At 35.3% G+C, this 13,713-nt stretch overlaps 1 protein-coding gene across 1 annotated transcript in view; it reads left to right on the top strand.

Moving 5' to 3' along the window:
• The window catches only part of LOC107594572 (nipped-B-like protein A), a 55,286-nt gene that overhangs the window by 36,285 nt on the left and 5,288 nt on the right, over positions 1-13,713 (top strand). Inside the window, exons 31-44 of the mRNA XM_016284663.1 lie at positions 975-1,028; positions 1,117-1,225; positions 3,274-3,404; positions 4,312-4,452; positions 4,713-4,961; positions 5,330-5,420; positions 7,215-7,388; positions 7,537-7,727; positions 8,599-8,706; positions 9,201-9,401; positions 9,502-9,648; positions 10,827-11,245; positions 11,345-11,519; positions 12,253-12,432. Of these exons, the coding sequence (XP_016140149.1) occupies positions 975-1,028; positions 1,117-1,225; positions 3,274-3,404; positions 4,312-4,452; positions 4,713-4,961; positions 5,330-5,420; positions 7,215-7,388; positions 7,537-7,727; positions 8,599-8,706; positions 9,201-9,401; positions 9,502-9,648; positions 10,827-11,245; positions 11,345-11,519; positions 12,253-12,432 (2,370 nt within the window). The remainder of the gene's footprint in view (positions 1-974; positions 1,029-1,116; positions 1,226-3,273; positions 3,405-4,311; positions 4,453-4,712; positions 4,962-5,329; positions 5,421-7,214; positions 7,389-7,536; positions 7,728-8,598; positions 8,707-9,200; positions 9,402-9,501; positions 9,649-10,826; positions 11,246-11,344; positions 11,520-12,252; positions 12,433-13,713) is intronic.

Genomic DNA, 13,713 nt, shown 5'->3' with positions numbered 1-13,713 from the left:
GAGCCTGAAAGAGGAACAGAGTCACGTGACAGACACCGCTGGTATGCTGGTATGTGTGCAATACACAAGCCATGGTTAAGACAGCTGACTCCACTGTGATGTGACCCCCCTCTCTCTCTCTCTCTCGCTCTCTCTCTCGCTCTCTCTCTCGCTTGCTCGCGCACACACACACACACACGATGCGCAAAACTCTGCATTTGAACAGTCAATAGCAAATACTTAAAATAATAACAAAACAGTAGCTGATTCAGAAGCGCCAGATTGTCATAGCAAAGTCAGAATTACCTCTTATCTTATCTGTGCACAGTCAGCTTGTAACACTCCAAAGAGAAAGGAAAACTTGAAATCGCATCATATGACCCCTTTAAGGAAACATGCTAGGTTCACATGTTTCTCCTAAAATCGATGCTACAGCCAGTTATTCTGCTTTGAAATGTGGGTTCCTTGGCAGAATGTCTGTTTTTGTTTTGGTCTGTGTGACTCCGCCCACTGCCTGTTTACCCAATAGTATTTTGACACAATGGGTTGCCAGTTGCTGGAAAACACGGCATATTGCAGCCATGGAAAGGTCAGAGATCGCAGATTCTGCCTGACCCAAAAAGCCTCGGCATCCAACTAAAAAGCTCTATGGTTATTAAAACAAGAATAAATCAACTCATCAACTTATAGTGTAAGAGTTGCCTTCCATTGTCAATTGTGCTCATTCCTCAATCTGGCAACCCGTGTGAGCTTTGCATCTGAGGAAGTGGGGCAGGAGAAACAACTCTCTCCAGTATTTTGAATTTAGATTGCAGTACCCATTTCAACCGCTAGCCGTCAATATTACATAACTGCACCTTGAATAAAGCAACTTTCACACAAATCGATCAAATCAGACTGATTTGTGTCCATACCTAAAGATCTAGTGTGAAAAAGGCTTTTCTTTGAAATAGTGCATCGTCCCCTAGCTGAACTTATTCTTTACTGTACTGCAGGTCGCTGCCTGTAAGGACACTGGCTATGACTGGTTTGAGCAGCTCCTGCAGAATGTAAGTGTTTTCAAGTCAAATCAGTTTCCATCTGCCGGTCTCTAGTTTGGAGGATTGTAGAGCTGTAAGTGTTTTCTTTTTTTTATAGCTTTTAAAGTCAGAGGAGGACTCATCCTATAAGCCAACCAGGAAGGCCTGTGTTCAGTTGGTGGACAATCTTGTGGAGTACATCCTCAAATACGAGGAGGCAATTGCAGGTACGCACACGCTACTAGAAATCTGATTTGTTTTAGAAAATCAGTTGATTAATCCTGTAAAGCCTGATGTATGAAATAATAGTCACAAATAAATCAAATTTTATTGAAATGGAGCAGTTTATTGAACCAAAATATTGAAAAAAAGCAAAATATTGAAACTATACAGCAAAATATTGAAAAAAAGTTAGCATATGCACTTTTTCTTGAGTATCATATTTATTTGGTATATCAGGCTTTTATGTTTCATGTAGTGCTGTAGTGTTATCGCAGGCGATTCATTTTTACAGAGCCTGATGTATGAAATAATAGTCACAAATAAATCAAATTTTATTGAAATGGAGCAGTTTATTGAACCAAAATATTGAAAAAAAGTTAGCATATGCACTTTTTCTTGAGTATCATATTTATTTGGTATATCAGGCTTTTATGTTTCATGTAGTGCTGTAGTGTTATCGCAGGCGATTCATTTTTACAATTTAATGGCGGTAAAAATATTTAACACCGTTAACGCAGGGGCGGAGCTAGGGTTGGCCACCCCTGTCACTACTGCTGCTTCTGTCTTTATTTCTTGACAAGAGAATAAAATAAAATGCTTTTATTTAGACGCAGAATGTCTTTACAACCACATCAAACAGGAGATTTTTCAGAAGCGCACCTCAGTGCAGGCGCTAGTCAAATGAGCATGGAAATGGTACAGGTGATGAGGTAGAACAACAGTGAACTGCGGTCAAATGAGATGTATGCAGTAAAAACAACTTTTTCTGTCGTGTCAGCTAGGGTTGTGACGGTGAGGAAATTTTCCCACCGGTTAATCGACGTGTGACAACACCGGTAATACCAATATCACAGCGGGGGTGGGGGCGTTCCCTCTTTTCCTCGCTTTCCTTCGCTTTTAAATAGCTTGTAAAAGCAGCGTGCGCATTTTACTTTCACTTTCAAATAGTGGCAATTCGAAGTAAAGCAATTGTTAGTTTTTAGTTCGTTTGAATTTTCCCTCTTTTCCTCGCTTCACTTTTGTATAGCTTAAAAGCGCCGTGCGCATTTTACTTGTTATTTTACATTTTATTTAAACAATGTGGAACCAATTAAATAAGAAACAAATGTTTAAAAAACTTCCAAAATCACCTTAGATAAACAGCAAAAGTCAACAGGCTTTTGAAAATCCAAAATATTGCCAAACAGGCGCTTTTGTATTTTGTTTCAAAACTAAATCATCCGCGATCGTCTTGTCTGTCTCACCCCACTCTTCTTGTCAGTCAGCTCGACTCACTCTCCTCACTGGAGAAATGAAATCTGATCCGTCATGCAACTGTCGTTCAACTGCATTGAGCAGCCGCGTTCAGATTTTAATTGTAGTGTCTGTTCTTTTACTGAACTAAATTATTTTTATTATTATAAAAAATCTAAACGACGGTGGGGGTCGGTGACGCAGTGGGCAAGTGACGTAACCGGTGTTTCGGCTTAACACCAGTAGCACCGTCTATCGCGGCAAGCCTACTGTCAGCCTTTATACTGTGGTCGTAGCGTGTGCTCTTCAACTGCACGCACATCATTTCATATTAAAGCACGATTAAACTACAAGCCACCTCATGTTCAGCAGCGGCAGCTCTTAAAGTAATAGCAGCCAAATAACCTAATATCCCAGCTGCTGTGATATCTGTAAGTCTAAGAACAAGAGGAAATCAGTAACTTTTGTAGCTTTAAGGATTCATCTATTTCATTTAGAATTTAGTGCTTGACAACTTTATTCAATTTCTGTATATTTCCTATTTGCTGAAGGGCACAGGTATGACATGTATTGGAAAGCACTTTGGTTCACTTTGAGTGTTGTAAAGGACTGTATAAATAAATGTTGATTGATTGATTGACATTTATTATAATGGGTTTGTTTCATTTAATGCAATTTTTGTAAATAAATAATAAATTATTGTATGATAGTTATTGAATTAATATAATGCATTAATTAATAAGTTTGTTCTTGCCAGTTTAAAAATTATGGGTTTTCCCAAAATGTATTAAGTTGTTGTTGTTATGCTGTCTGTGTGCAGAGCACAAGAGTGTGAACTCGACACGGTTAGTCGCATGCATCACCACGCTGTATCTGTTCAGTAAGATCAGAGCGCAGCTTATGGTCAAGCATGCCATGACTATGCAGCCCTACCTCACCACCAAGTGCAGTGTAAGTTCAGACTTTCATTTTAACAGTAAACCTGCCATTTTTCAGCACTTTGTATTTGTAATAATACATTTGTATTAAATCAAAAATGTAGAAAAATGAAAAATGACAGCACAGTTTTATGGAAAAAAATCTCAAAAATAAATAAATTAAAATGTAATAGGTTCTTATTATTGTAAGTGTAATAAATTATTAAATTGTTAAAGTTTCAAAAATTAAATTTATTGGACATGCTTTTTTTTTTTTATTATTAAAATGTAATCAAAGCATTAAAATGGTTTAATTAAAATCCAGAAAAGTTAAGACTGAAAACACAGAATTTGGGAAAAATAAAAACTTTTTGCTGAACTTTTAATTAATTGTTGCTAAATTGTAAAAGTTTAATGGTTTTAATTAGGCTTTAATTATAAAAATTAAATTCAACCATTAAAACAGAAACCAGAAAATTGAAACAAACAAAATAAAACGTAATCCAGAAAAATGAATGGAAATGTTTGGAATTTGGGGAAATAAAATAAAATGCATTTCATAGGGCCCCAAAAATGTAAGCTTTGTTAAACCTTTAATAAATTGTTGTTAAATTATAGTTTCATATAATTGTAAGTTAAATGATTTCAATTAATTAGATATGCTTTTTGATTATGAAATGTTATTTAACCATTAAAATGAAATCCAGAAAGACTGAAACTTAAAATGGAACAATAATGGAATTTGTATAAATAAATAAAAATACTGATTTTTAGGGCTGTATGCTAAGCACCTGCCAGTGCAATATTTGAGGTCATTCTGCCATCTTGTGGCCATATACTGCTTATGTTTCAAGATGATATTGTGCCAAGGTACAAGATTGTTTTCATTGATGGTTTTTCTTTTCAGTTTTTATGCATAATGCATTTGTTTATTTACACAGTCTCAGAGTGACTTCATGGTGATTTGTAACATTGCGAAGATCCTGGAGCTTGTGGTTCCTCTGATGGATCACCCCAGTGAGAGCTTTCTGACCACCATTGAAGAAGACCTGATGAAGCTCATCTTAAAATATGGCATGACCGTAAGTGACCTGCTCTCACCCACTCTTATAAGCAATTCACATATCTGAATTAACTTTTTATTTACTTAGCAGACAAAAATGATTCTAGTGTGGTTTATTGTGTATCTTTTTAAAATAATAATTAAAATATTCATTTGTATGGTTCATTAATCTTAAATTAGATTAACTGACTGGTTGGTCATTTGTTGACATGTAGTTACAGATACACATTTGCATCCTATTTCTACACATCCCACTAAGTTCTTTCTCCTTTCGCACAGGTTGTCCAGTACTGTGTGAGCTGTTTGGGTGCGATAGTGAATAAAGTGACTCATAATTATAAGTTTGTATGGGCCTGTTTTAACCGTTATTATGGGGCTCTGACTAAGCTAAAGTTACAGCATCAGGAGGGTACGAACAGCATGGCACTGGCTGCCACCAAAGCAGCCCTGCTCAGATCTCTCTTCACTGTGGGAGCTCTCTGCAGACACTTTGACTTTGACTTCGAGCAGTTCAAGGGCACCACTAAGGTATCGCAACCTTTTTCCATTACGTAACTTTTATACGGTTATAGACCTGCATGTAGTTTACGTGCAGCTGTTAGTGCCATGTAGTTGCTTGCTCATAACTTGAGCTCATTAGAGTTAACAAACACAAATTTCACTGAATCAAGTCTCTATGTATATTTATTTAGCTTTTTTAAACCCAAGATTGCTTGTTAAAAAACATTTTTTTTATTTATTTACAGATATTTTTTAAATAAATTTGATCAAATATTTTTTAGAATTGTCAGTTTTTTATTTTCAGTTTTATTCCTATGATATTGTATGATTTTGTTTCATTCGGTATGTTTAACTAGGTGTTATTTAAACCTGAAATTTTTCACTGTTATTGACAGGTTGTGATAAAGGAGAAGGTTTTGGAATCATTACTGTACTTCACCAATCACGAGGATGAAGAAGTTAGATGCAAAGCCATCATTGGATTGGGTAAGATAATGCATTCTTTGTTGTTGTCGTATTTATATATATATATATATATATATATATATATACTGTATAATGTACACTACCATTCAAAAGTTTGGTATCAGTAAGATTTGTAATATTTTTTTACAGAAGTTTCTTGTGCTCATCAAGGCTGTATTTATTTGATCAAAAATACAGAAAAAACCCTGTTATTTTGTGAAATATTATTGCAGTTTAAAATAACAGTTTCTATTTTAATATACTTTAAAATATAATTTATTCCTGTGATGCAAAGCTGAATTTTCAGCATCATTACTCCAGTCTTCAGTGTCACATGATCCTTCAGAAATCATTTTAATATGCTGATTTATCAATTTTGGAAACAGTTGTGCTGCTTCATGTTTTTTGGAACCTGTGATACGTTTTTCAGGATTCTTTTATGAATATATATATATAAAAAAAAAATACAGCATTTATTCAAAATGTAAATCTTGTGTTACAATATACACTACCGTTCAAAAGTTTGGAGTCGGTAAATTTTTTTTCTTTCTTTTTTTGAAACTAATGAATACTTTTATTCAGCAAGGATGTGTTAAATAGATAAAAAGTGATAGTAAAGACTCATATTGTTAGAAAAGATTTTAATTTGAAATAAATGCTGTTTTTTTTTTTACTTTTTATTCATAAAATAATTCAGAAAAAAGTGTTTCCAAAAAAAATTAAACCGTTTCCAGCATATTAGAATGATTTGTGAAGGGTCATGTGACACTGAAGACAGGAGTAATGATGCTGAAAATTCAGCTGCGCATCACAGTAATGAAATAAAATAATAAAATAAATGATATTTTAAAGTATATTAAAACAGAAACCCAATATTAGAAATTGAAATAATATCTCACAATATTAGTTTTTTTCTGTATTTCTGATCAAATAAATACAGCCTTGATGAGCTCAAGAGACTCCATTAAAAATCTTACTGATCCCAAACTTTTGAACGGCTGTGTTATATATACTATTACAGTATTTATTATTAGTATATTTTTATATTTTCAGTTTTAAATTCAGTTATTATTTTCAACTCTTTAAGTTTGGTAATGATGCTGAAAATTCAGCTGCGCATCACAGTAATGAAATAAAATAATAAAATAAATGATATTTTAAAGTATATTAAAACAGAAACCCAATATTAGAAATTGAAATAATATCTCACAATATTAGTTTTTTTCTGTATTTCTGATCAAATAAATACAGCCTTGATGAGCTCAAGAGACTTCATTAAAAATCTTACTGATCCCAAACTTTTGAACGGCTGTGTTATATATACTATTACAGTATTTATTAGTAGTATATTATTCATTATTTGAATGAGCTTTTATTTTTATATTTTCAGTTTTAAATTCAGTTATTATTTTCAACTCTTTAAGTTTTAGTACTTTTGTTATGTGCTTTTGTCCTTTTGTTAGTATTTTTATTATTTTTTATTTTAATTAAAATTGATTGCTATTTTAGTATAAGTTATTTTAGTACTTTAAAGTACTAAAATTTATTTTGTGTAATTGGCAAGGCAACATTTCAAAAAAAAAATTTTTATTATTATTATTTCAGTGTTATTGAAAACAATTCCGTAATTTATTTATTTTTTAGTTACAATTACATATTTTTTTAGTTACATATTGTAGTTTACAATAACAATACTTAAGAGTAGAACTGGGTAATTATGCATATGCCACCATAGCAATATTTTAATTGGTGGATAATAATAAAATAAATTGCTGGATAAAAAAACACCATCATTGTCTTTCTAATGTCCTGCAGGCTTCCTGTTCATCATGCACCCGAGTCAGATGTTCATTCCAGAGGTGAAGTCTCTGTATAACGGGCTCCTGTCTGATAAGCGGTGCTCCATCACGCTGAAGATCCAGGTGTTGAAAAACCTCCAGATGTATCTACAGGAGGAGGACTCTCGCATGCAGGTGGCCGACAGAGAGTGTGAGTGACCATGACTTTTGCTATTATGCTAGTATAATTTTGAGATTAACAGTATTCACTACACAAACAAAAGACTGTCAAACTCCATAGGGCTCTATTAACTCTATACAACCCTTAAAGAAAGCTTGTTGTGTTTTTATCTTTTCAGGGCAGAAAATGTCAAAGCAGGAGGATCTGAAAGAGATGGGTGACATCTCCTCTGGTATGAGCAGTTCTATCATGCAGCTCTATTTGAAGCAGGTGCTGGAGTCTTTCTTCCACACGCAGTCCAGTGTACGACACTTTGCCCTCAATGTCATCGCTCTGACCCTCAGCCAGGGACTCATACACCCCGTACAGGTACACACACCAGTATACAACGACTCTGACATTATAAACCCAGCATCAAAGTCATCACTGGTCCTGCACGAAATCATAAACTTCTGCACATTTTGACCCTTTGCATGTTGTTTTGTTTGTCCTTGTTATAGTTATAGTTTTATAGTGATTCCCAGGAAACACACTTATGAATACAAAGTTTAGGTGCAAATGCAAAATCATTTTTATTAAAGAACGTTCTTTTTTTGTTTTGTTTATTTAAACAAAAAGGCAGTAAAACGGTAATATTGTGAAATATTATTGGTAATTAAAATATTTTTTATTTGAATATACTTTACAAATGTAATTTATTCCTGTGATGCAGTGCTGAATTTACAGCATAATTACTCCAGTCTTCAGTGTTGCATGATCCATCAGAAATCATTCTAATATGCTGATTTGCTCAAGAAATATTTCTGATTATCATCTATGTTGAAAACAGTTGTGCTGCTTAATATTTTGCTCTAAACCAAATAGAAAGTTCAAAAGAACTGCATTTATTTGAAATAGAAATCTTTTGTAACACTTTAAATGTCTTTACTGTTATTTTTTGGTCAATTTAATGTTCCCTTGCAGAATGAAACCGTTTATACTGACTAAAGACTTTACATAAATGTTCTTGCATAAATGCTTTTGACTAATTTAGTAATGCTTTCAGCTACAGTTAAGAGTGCTTTATTCCAGTTAGATTTAATTCCATTCCACACTTTTATATTTCATACAGTCCACACAGAAAATGTAAAAATAAATAAACAAGGTCAGTTGTGGCCCTACTCTTCACTGTCACAGCCTTGGCTGCAGAACTTGCACACTAACACAGACTTGTCACTTTCCTTCCTCCTTCCAATCACAGTGTGTGCCATATCTGATTGCTATGGGGACGGACCCAGAGCCCACCATGAGGAACAAAGCAGACCAGCAGCTGGTGGAGATTGATAAGAAATACACTGGATTCATCCATGTGAGCACCAATCCACACACCATGCCATATGCATCTCATGCAGTGTCATAATTTTGTTCATAAATTGGATAATTCTGGTTCACCATTCCTACTGGTCAAATAGACTGAAGCCGTCAGAGTAAGAGTGTAAAGTGGGAAACCACATTATGCCATGAAACATCCAGGTTAAACCAACCTGAACGCTAATGAACTAGAATGATCCAGTTTATGTATGCATGTATTGATTAATTTACATTGATTTATATATTCATATATATGTATAATATATGTATGTATATTACATATATTCAGTGTGTGTGTGTTAGGATTATTTTAAGGTGTTGGTTTAGGATTAGGGTTCAGTTTAGGGTTACCTGCATGTAATTGTGCATAATGTATTGTTATTATAATAATAAGTACATGTAACGTGTAACAAGCACACCTTAAAATAGTGTTTAATTTTTTTTTAATTGTTTAATTTACTATTAAATTATGCAACTTAAATTACTCTACAGATGAAGGCTGTAGCAGGGATGAAGATGTCGTACCAAGTGCAGCAGGCCATCATGGGATCAGCAGAACCTGTGATCCGTGGTTTCCGTCAGGACGAGTCCAATTCTGCTCAATGTTCCCACCTCTACAGCATGGTCCGTGCAAACAGACAACACCGGAGAGCGTTCCTCATCTCACTGCTCAATCTCTTCGACGACAGCTCGGTTAGCGCTCTTTGTGTGTCTGACTCTTCCTGTCGTTGGCTCTTTGTTGTGATGTTGAGACTGACCTTTTCCATCTGTCTGTCTCTCTGTGTCCGAGCAGAAGATTGAGGTGAACATGCTGCTGTTCATCGCTGATAATCTGGCCTACTTCCCCTATCAGTCTCAGGAGGAGCCGCTGTTCATCATGCATCATATAGACATCACACTGTCTGTGTCAGGCAGCAACCTGCTGCAGACATTTAAAGAGGTAAGCGTGCTCAAGTGCTTGTGTCTGACCTTAACAGTTTGAGTAGCACATTTCAGCACTGATTGTTTTGGGAGCCTGTCACTATGTAATCCAGCCTTGCGAAGCAGCTGTGGATTGAAGGATTAAGCAATGCAAACTCACAGCCTCTGTGTGAACGTAACAAAGTGCTGTTGATCATTTGCAATGGGAAGAGGATGTTTACATAGTCCTATAGGCACAGCACCAAAAATGGGCCATTTCATTTTAAATGTCAAAAAGATGGTGGAAAATTGTCTTGAAAATATGTGTATTAAATGAACAAAAATAAAATGCATTATTTCCTCTTATAATCAGGGACAAGTTTTCCCCCCTTTATTCATATGGATTTCTGTATTTTCCAACCTAAAGCATGACCCATATGAATTGCGTAAATCTGATTTTTAAGAATGAAGCACAGCACTGTATTCATTTACGTACAAGCAGCTCGTGTTTTCAGTGTCTCAGAGTGACACGTCATGTGCATAACGTGCATAATACATTTTAGTTAATAATATTGTCACATTGAAAGAGTGGCGAGTGTTGCGACGATCAAGGAATTCTAACTTTGATAAAATGCCTTAAAAATATCTATATTGAGTACTGACACAACATTTAGGGAATACAATTTTAGATTTTTTTTATTGAAAGATAAATATAACATATATAGATAAATAGATGATTATTATTATTATTCCTATTTTACCTGGAATAGGGTGGTGTGAGCATTGAATAAATTTTTTGGTTCTGTAAAATTAAATAATTACCATTTAATAAGTTTTTATGTTTGTTTTTCAGTACAAGGTTATTTTAATAAGTTACTTCTTCAATGGTATATTTTTTATCATTAAAAAAATATAAAATAACATTAATAATAATTATTATTATTATTTAAAAACAGTCATATTTAATAATTTTTTTTTGTATTTATAAATGAAAAGGTTTTTTGTTTGCACCAAAAACATAATTTCGATTTTAAAACGACAAATTGTCCAACCCTACAAGTAATAACAATTGTAAGAATTACTACTGTACCTTTACATTTATATGTATATGTAGATTTATGTATATGTACCCCTCTTATGTAACTGGTCATGTTAATGCACTGATGGTTGTGACCGTAATTCCACTATGACTTCTAAACGAGCCATCGTTGTACCCAGTCTCTCGTTAAGGTTCCGGGCAGGAAGAGCAGGAAAAAAAGACGACGGCGGCGGCGGCGGCACCAACACCACCACCAACCGCAGCATCAACAGCTGCATCAACAGCAGCAGAACGGTTCAGAGGAGGAGAGGGGAGAGCAGAACGAGGAAAGAGAAAGGAACAGTGGAGATGAAGAGTATGACGATAATGATTATGAAGAGGATGAAGAGGGGCAGCGGGTGAGGAAGCCCAAGCCCACCGAGGGCGCCAGGCAGTCAGAGTCAGATTCGGATTCTGACCTCGAGGATGCTGATGCTGTTATGGAGCGTCTTCCTGACGACACAACATCTCTCCTGGACTTTGCTAGAGCATCTCAAGGCATACTGTTACTGCTGGTGCTCAAACAACACCTCAAGAACCTCTACGGCTTCTCGGACAGGTAACAAACACCCATCATGCATCTCCGCAACCCTGAAATGATTGCTGTTTTGTTTAGGTTTTATATTTACTCTATTTATTCTATTCTATTCCAATGCAGCAAAATTCAGAAGTACTCTCCTACGGAGTCGGCGAAGGTGTACGATAAAGCCGTCAACAGGAAGTCGTCGGTTTACTTCAGTCCACGGCAGACCATCGACTTCCTCCAGAATGATGAGGTTCATGATGAGATGACCTATGAGCTGAAGAGGAAGATCGTCAAACAGTACCTCGATGTGAGCTTATTTTTACTTCTTTTTTTTTTTTTTTTTAAATAAGAAAGTGTTAGGAATGTTATGAATTATTATATTAATATTGTTAGTAATATTATCTAACAGTTTTAATAGTAATTCTAAGAATATTTGCCAGTAATGATAAGGGAGGCCGCAGAATGACTTAAACATTTTTTAATTATTGTTATTATTAATGTAGTAATAATAATAATAGTTGTTGTTGTTATTATTAAATGTAATCGAGCAATTAAAATGCTAAAAACAAAATCAAGATGAATTAGTTTTTCTTGGTTTTCCTCTGAATAACAATTGCTTTTATTGAAGAACATCGTTTTGAAACTTCTGGAATCACAAAAAAGTTGTAGAGTGTTATATATTATGTTTATTTTGTTAATAACAGCATTGTTTTTACATTTGACGTTTCTACTAATAATCATAATAATATTTGACAATATATAATTGTCTTGCCAAACTACCAAGAAGGCCGCATAATGACACGTGATAATAGTAATACAGCAAATTAAAAAATATATAAAAATATATTTATTAATCGCATAATGAATCATGGTTAATTTAGTATATATCAGCATTTCAGTTTCTGTTAATAAAAACGTTTGAAAACATGCAGCTTTGTCATAATTACAGCAGAAATGCTTGAGGAAATGTTGTGCTGGAGAATGGGGGACCTTTGAGTCAAAATGTTCAGAATTGCTGATTTATACTGCTTGATTCTCAGTTTAAGTTGCTGATGGAGCACTTGGACCCTGACGAAGAGGACGAGGAGGGAGAGACGAGTGCAAACGTGAGGAATAAAGCCATCACCGCACTGCTGGGGGGAGCAGCCACAAGCCCCCGAAACCACCACACTGTTGACTCCGAGTATGAGGACAGTGACGGAGAGGAGAGGACCCCAGGGGTGAGAGAACGCAAAACAATACAACACAGCCAGACCTCTGACTGTAAACCTAGAGGGGTGTGCCATATGTGTAGTCTAGTGTAATATCAGAAATGATATTAGCTGACTTTGCCGACATTATCAAGTATGTCACTCACTTCTCAAAAAACAAGCAAACAAAACACACCTTGAAGAGTGCATGCTCTCAATGCATCATGTAGCATAGTTGCATGCAGACTCCAAAATACAGTATATGGTAGCAAAAATACCCCGTAAGAGTTTCACACAAGCAAACATACTGTTTTTCCCAAATATCTGCACGATTGCAAATGTGACACTGATTTTATACAACAGTTCAGTAAACAAGAAGTTAATATTGTGAGTTACATTTTTAGACAAAGTATTGTCTGTTTATGCTTTTTCACCAATGAAACTTTCCAATTTTCATAGTAGAGGTCCACCAATTGATCGGCCGATTTTTGGCATTTTTTAATTAATCGGCATCGGCCGATTGTGCTGCAAATTAGGCCGATTTATAGGCAGGCACATCTGCGGGCAGCTAAGCATTGTTGCGGAACACCGGAGAATCTCTCTCTGGCTGCGTGAGAGACTGAGCAACTCTCACTCTGCAGCCGCTTCTTGTTCACGCCCAGCTTCAGCTAATGATGACAGGGTAAAACAGACCGTTTCGAAAGCGTAATTACGTTTGACCCTACTAGAATAGATGCTGGAAAGTTATCATATTCATAATTGCAATAAGTCATTTGCATGTGAAAGTAGAGACACATGCAATTCAGACGAAACTTCTGGGCTGATTATAACGTGCACGTTAACTTTCCTCATGAAATGTGTGTGTGTGTCCGACAATAGCATCCATGATGTTATCCCTCATGGCCGGTGCACTCTTAAGCAGTTATGAGTAGCAGGCTGTGTAATATGTGTGAACTCTTTTATTTTTGTTATCTCTTGGCCATTTGACTTATAGCAGTGTCCAGTGTTTCCCATACATTGAGTTATTACTTCGTTGAATAAACTGATCACTGCACGTTTCAAAATTAAAATGCAGCGCTGGTGTTTTTTATATGAATGTATGTATCTTTGAAAAGAACCGACCGTCTTCAGAAAAGCTTCGGTGTCATTTTCATTTCGTCTTTCCTGTAATGCCTGATAAAATAGCGTTTGTGAGCACAGCGCTTATTTGATTACAGCCGTTACCGGGGAAACCGCTATATCTCCCGAAGAAGGTGCTTAAGTTTTGAGCCATGTATTATTACTCTGAATTAGGCTACTACTACTATTACT

The sequence above is a fragment of the Sinocyclocheilus grahami genome, unplaced genomic scaffold (genome assembly GCF_001515645.1).
Source record: "Sinocyclocheilus grahami isolate Dianchi unplaced genomic scaffold, SAMN03320097.WGS_v1.1 scaffold186.1, whole genome shotgun sequence".
NCBI classification, from domain to species: Eukaryota; Metazoa; Chordata; class Actinopteri; order Cypriniformes; family Cyprinidae; genus Sinocyclocheilus; species Sinocyclocheilus grahami.
The sequence above is the reverse complement of the archived record's forward strand: the minus strand, read 5'-3'. Positions and strand labels throughout refer to the sequence as shown.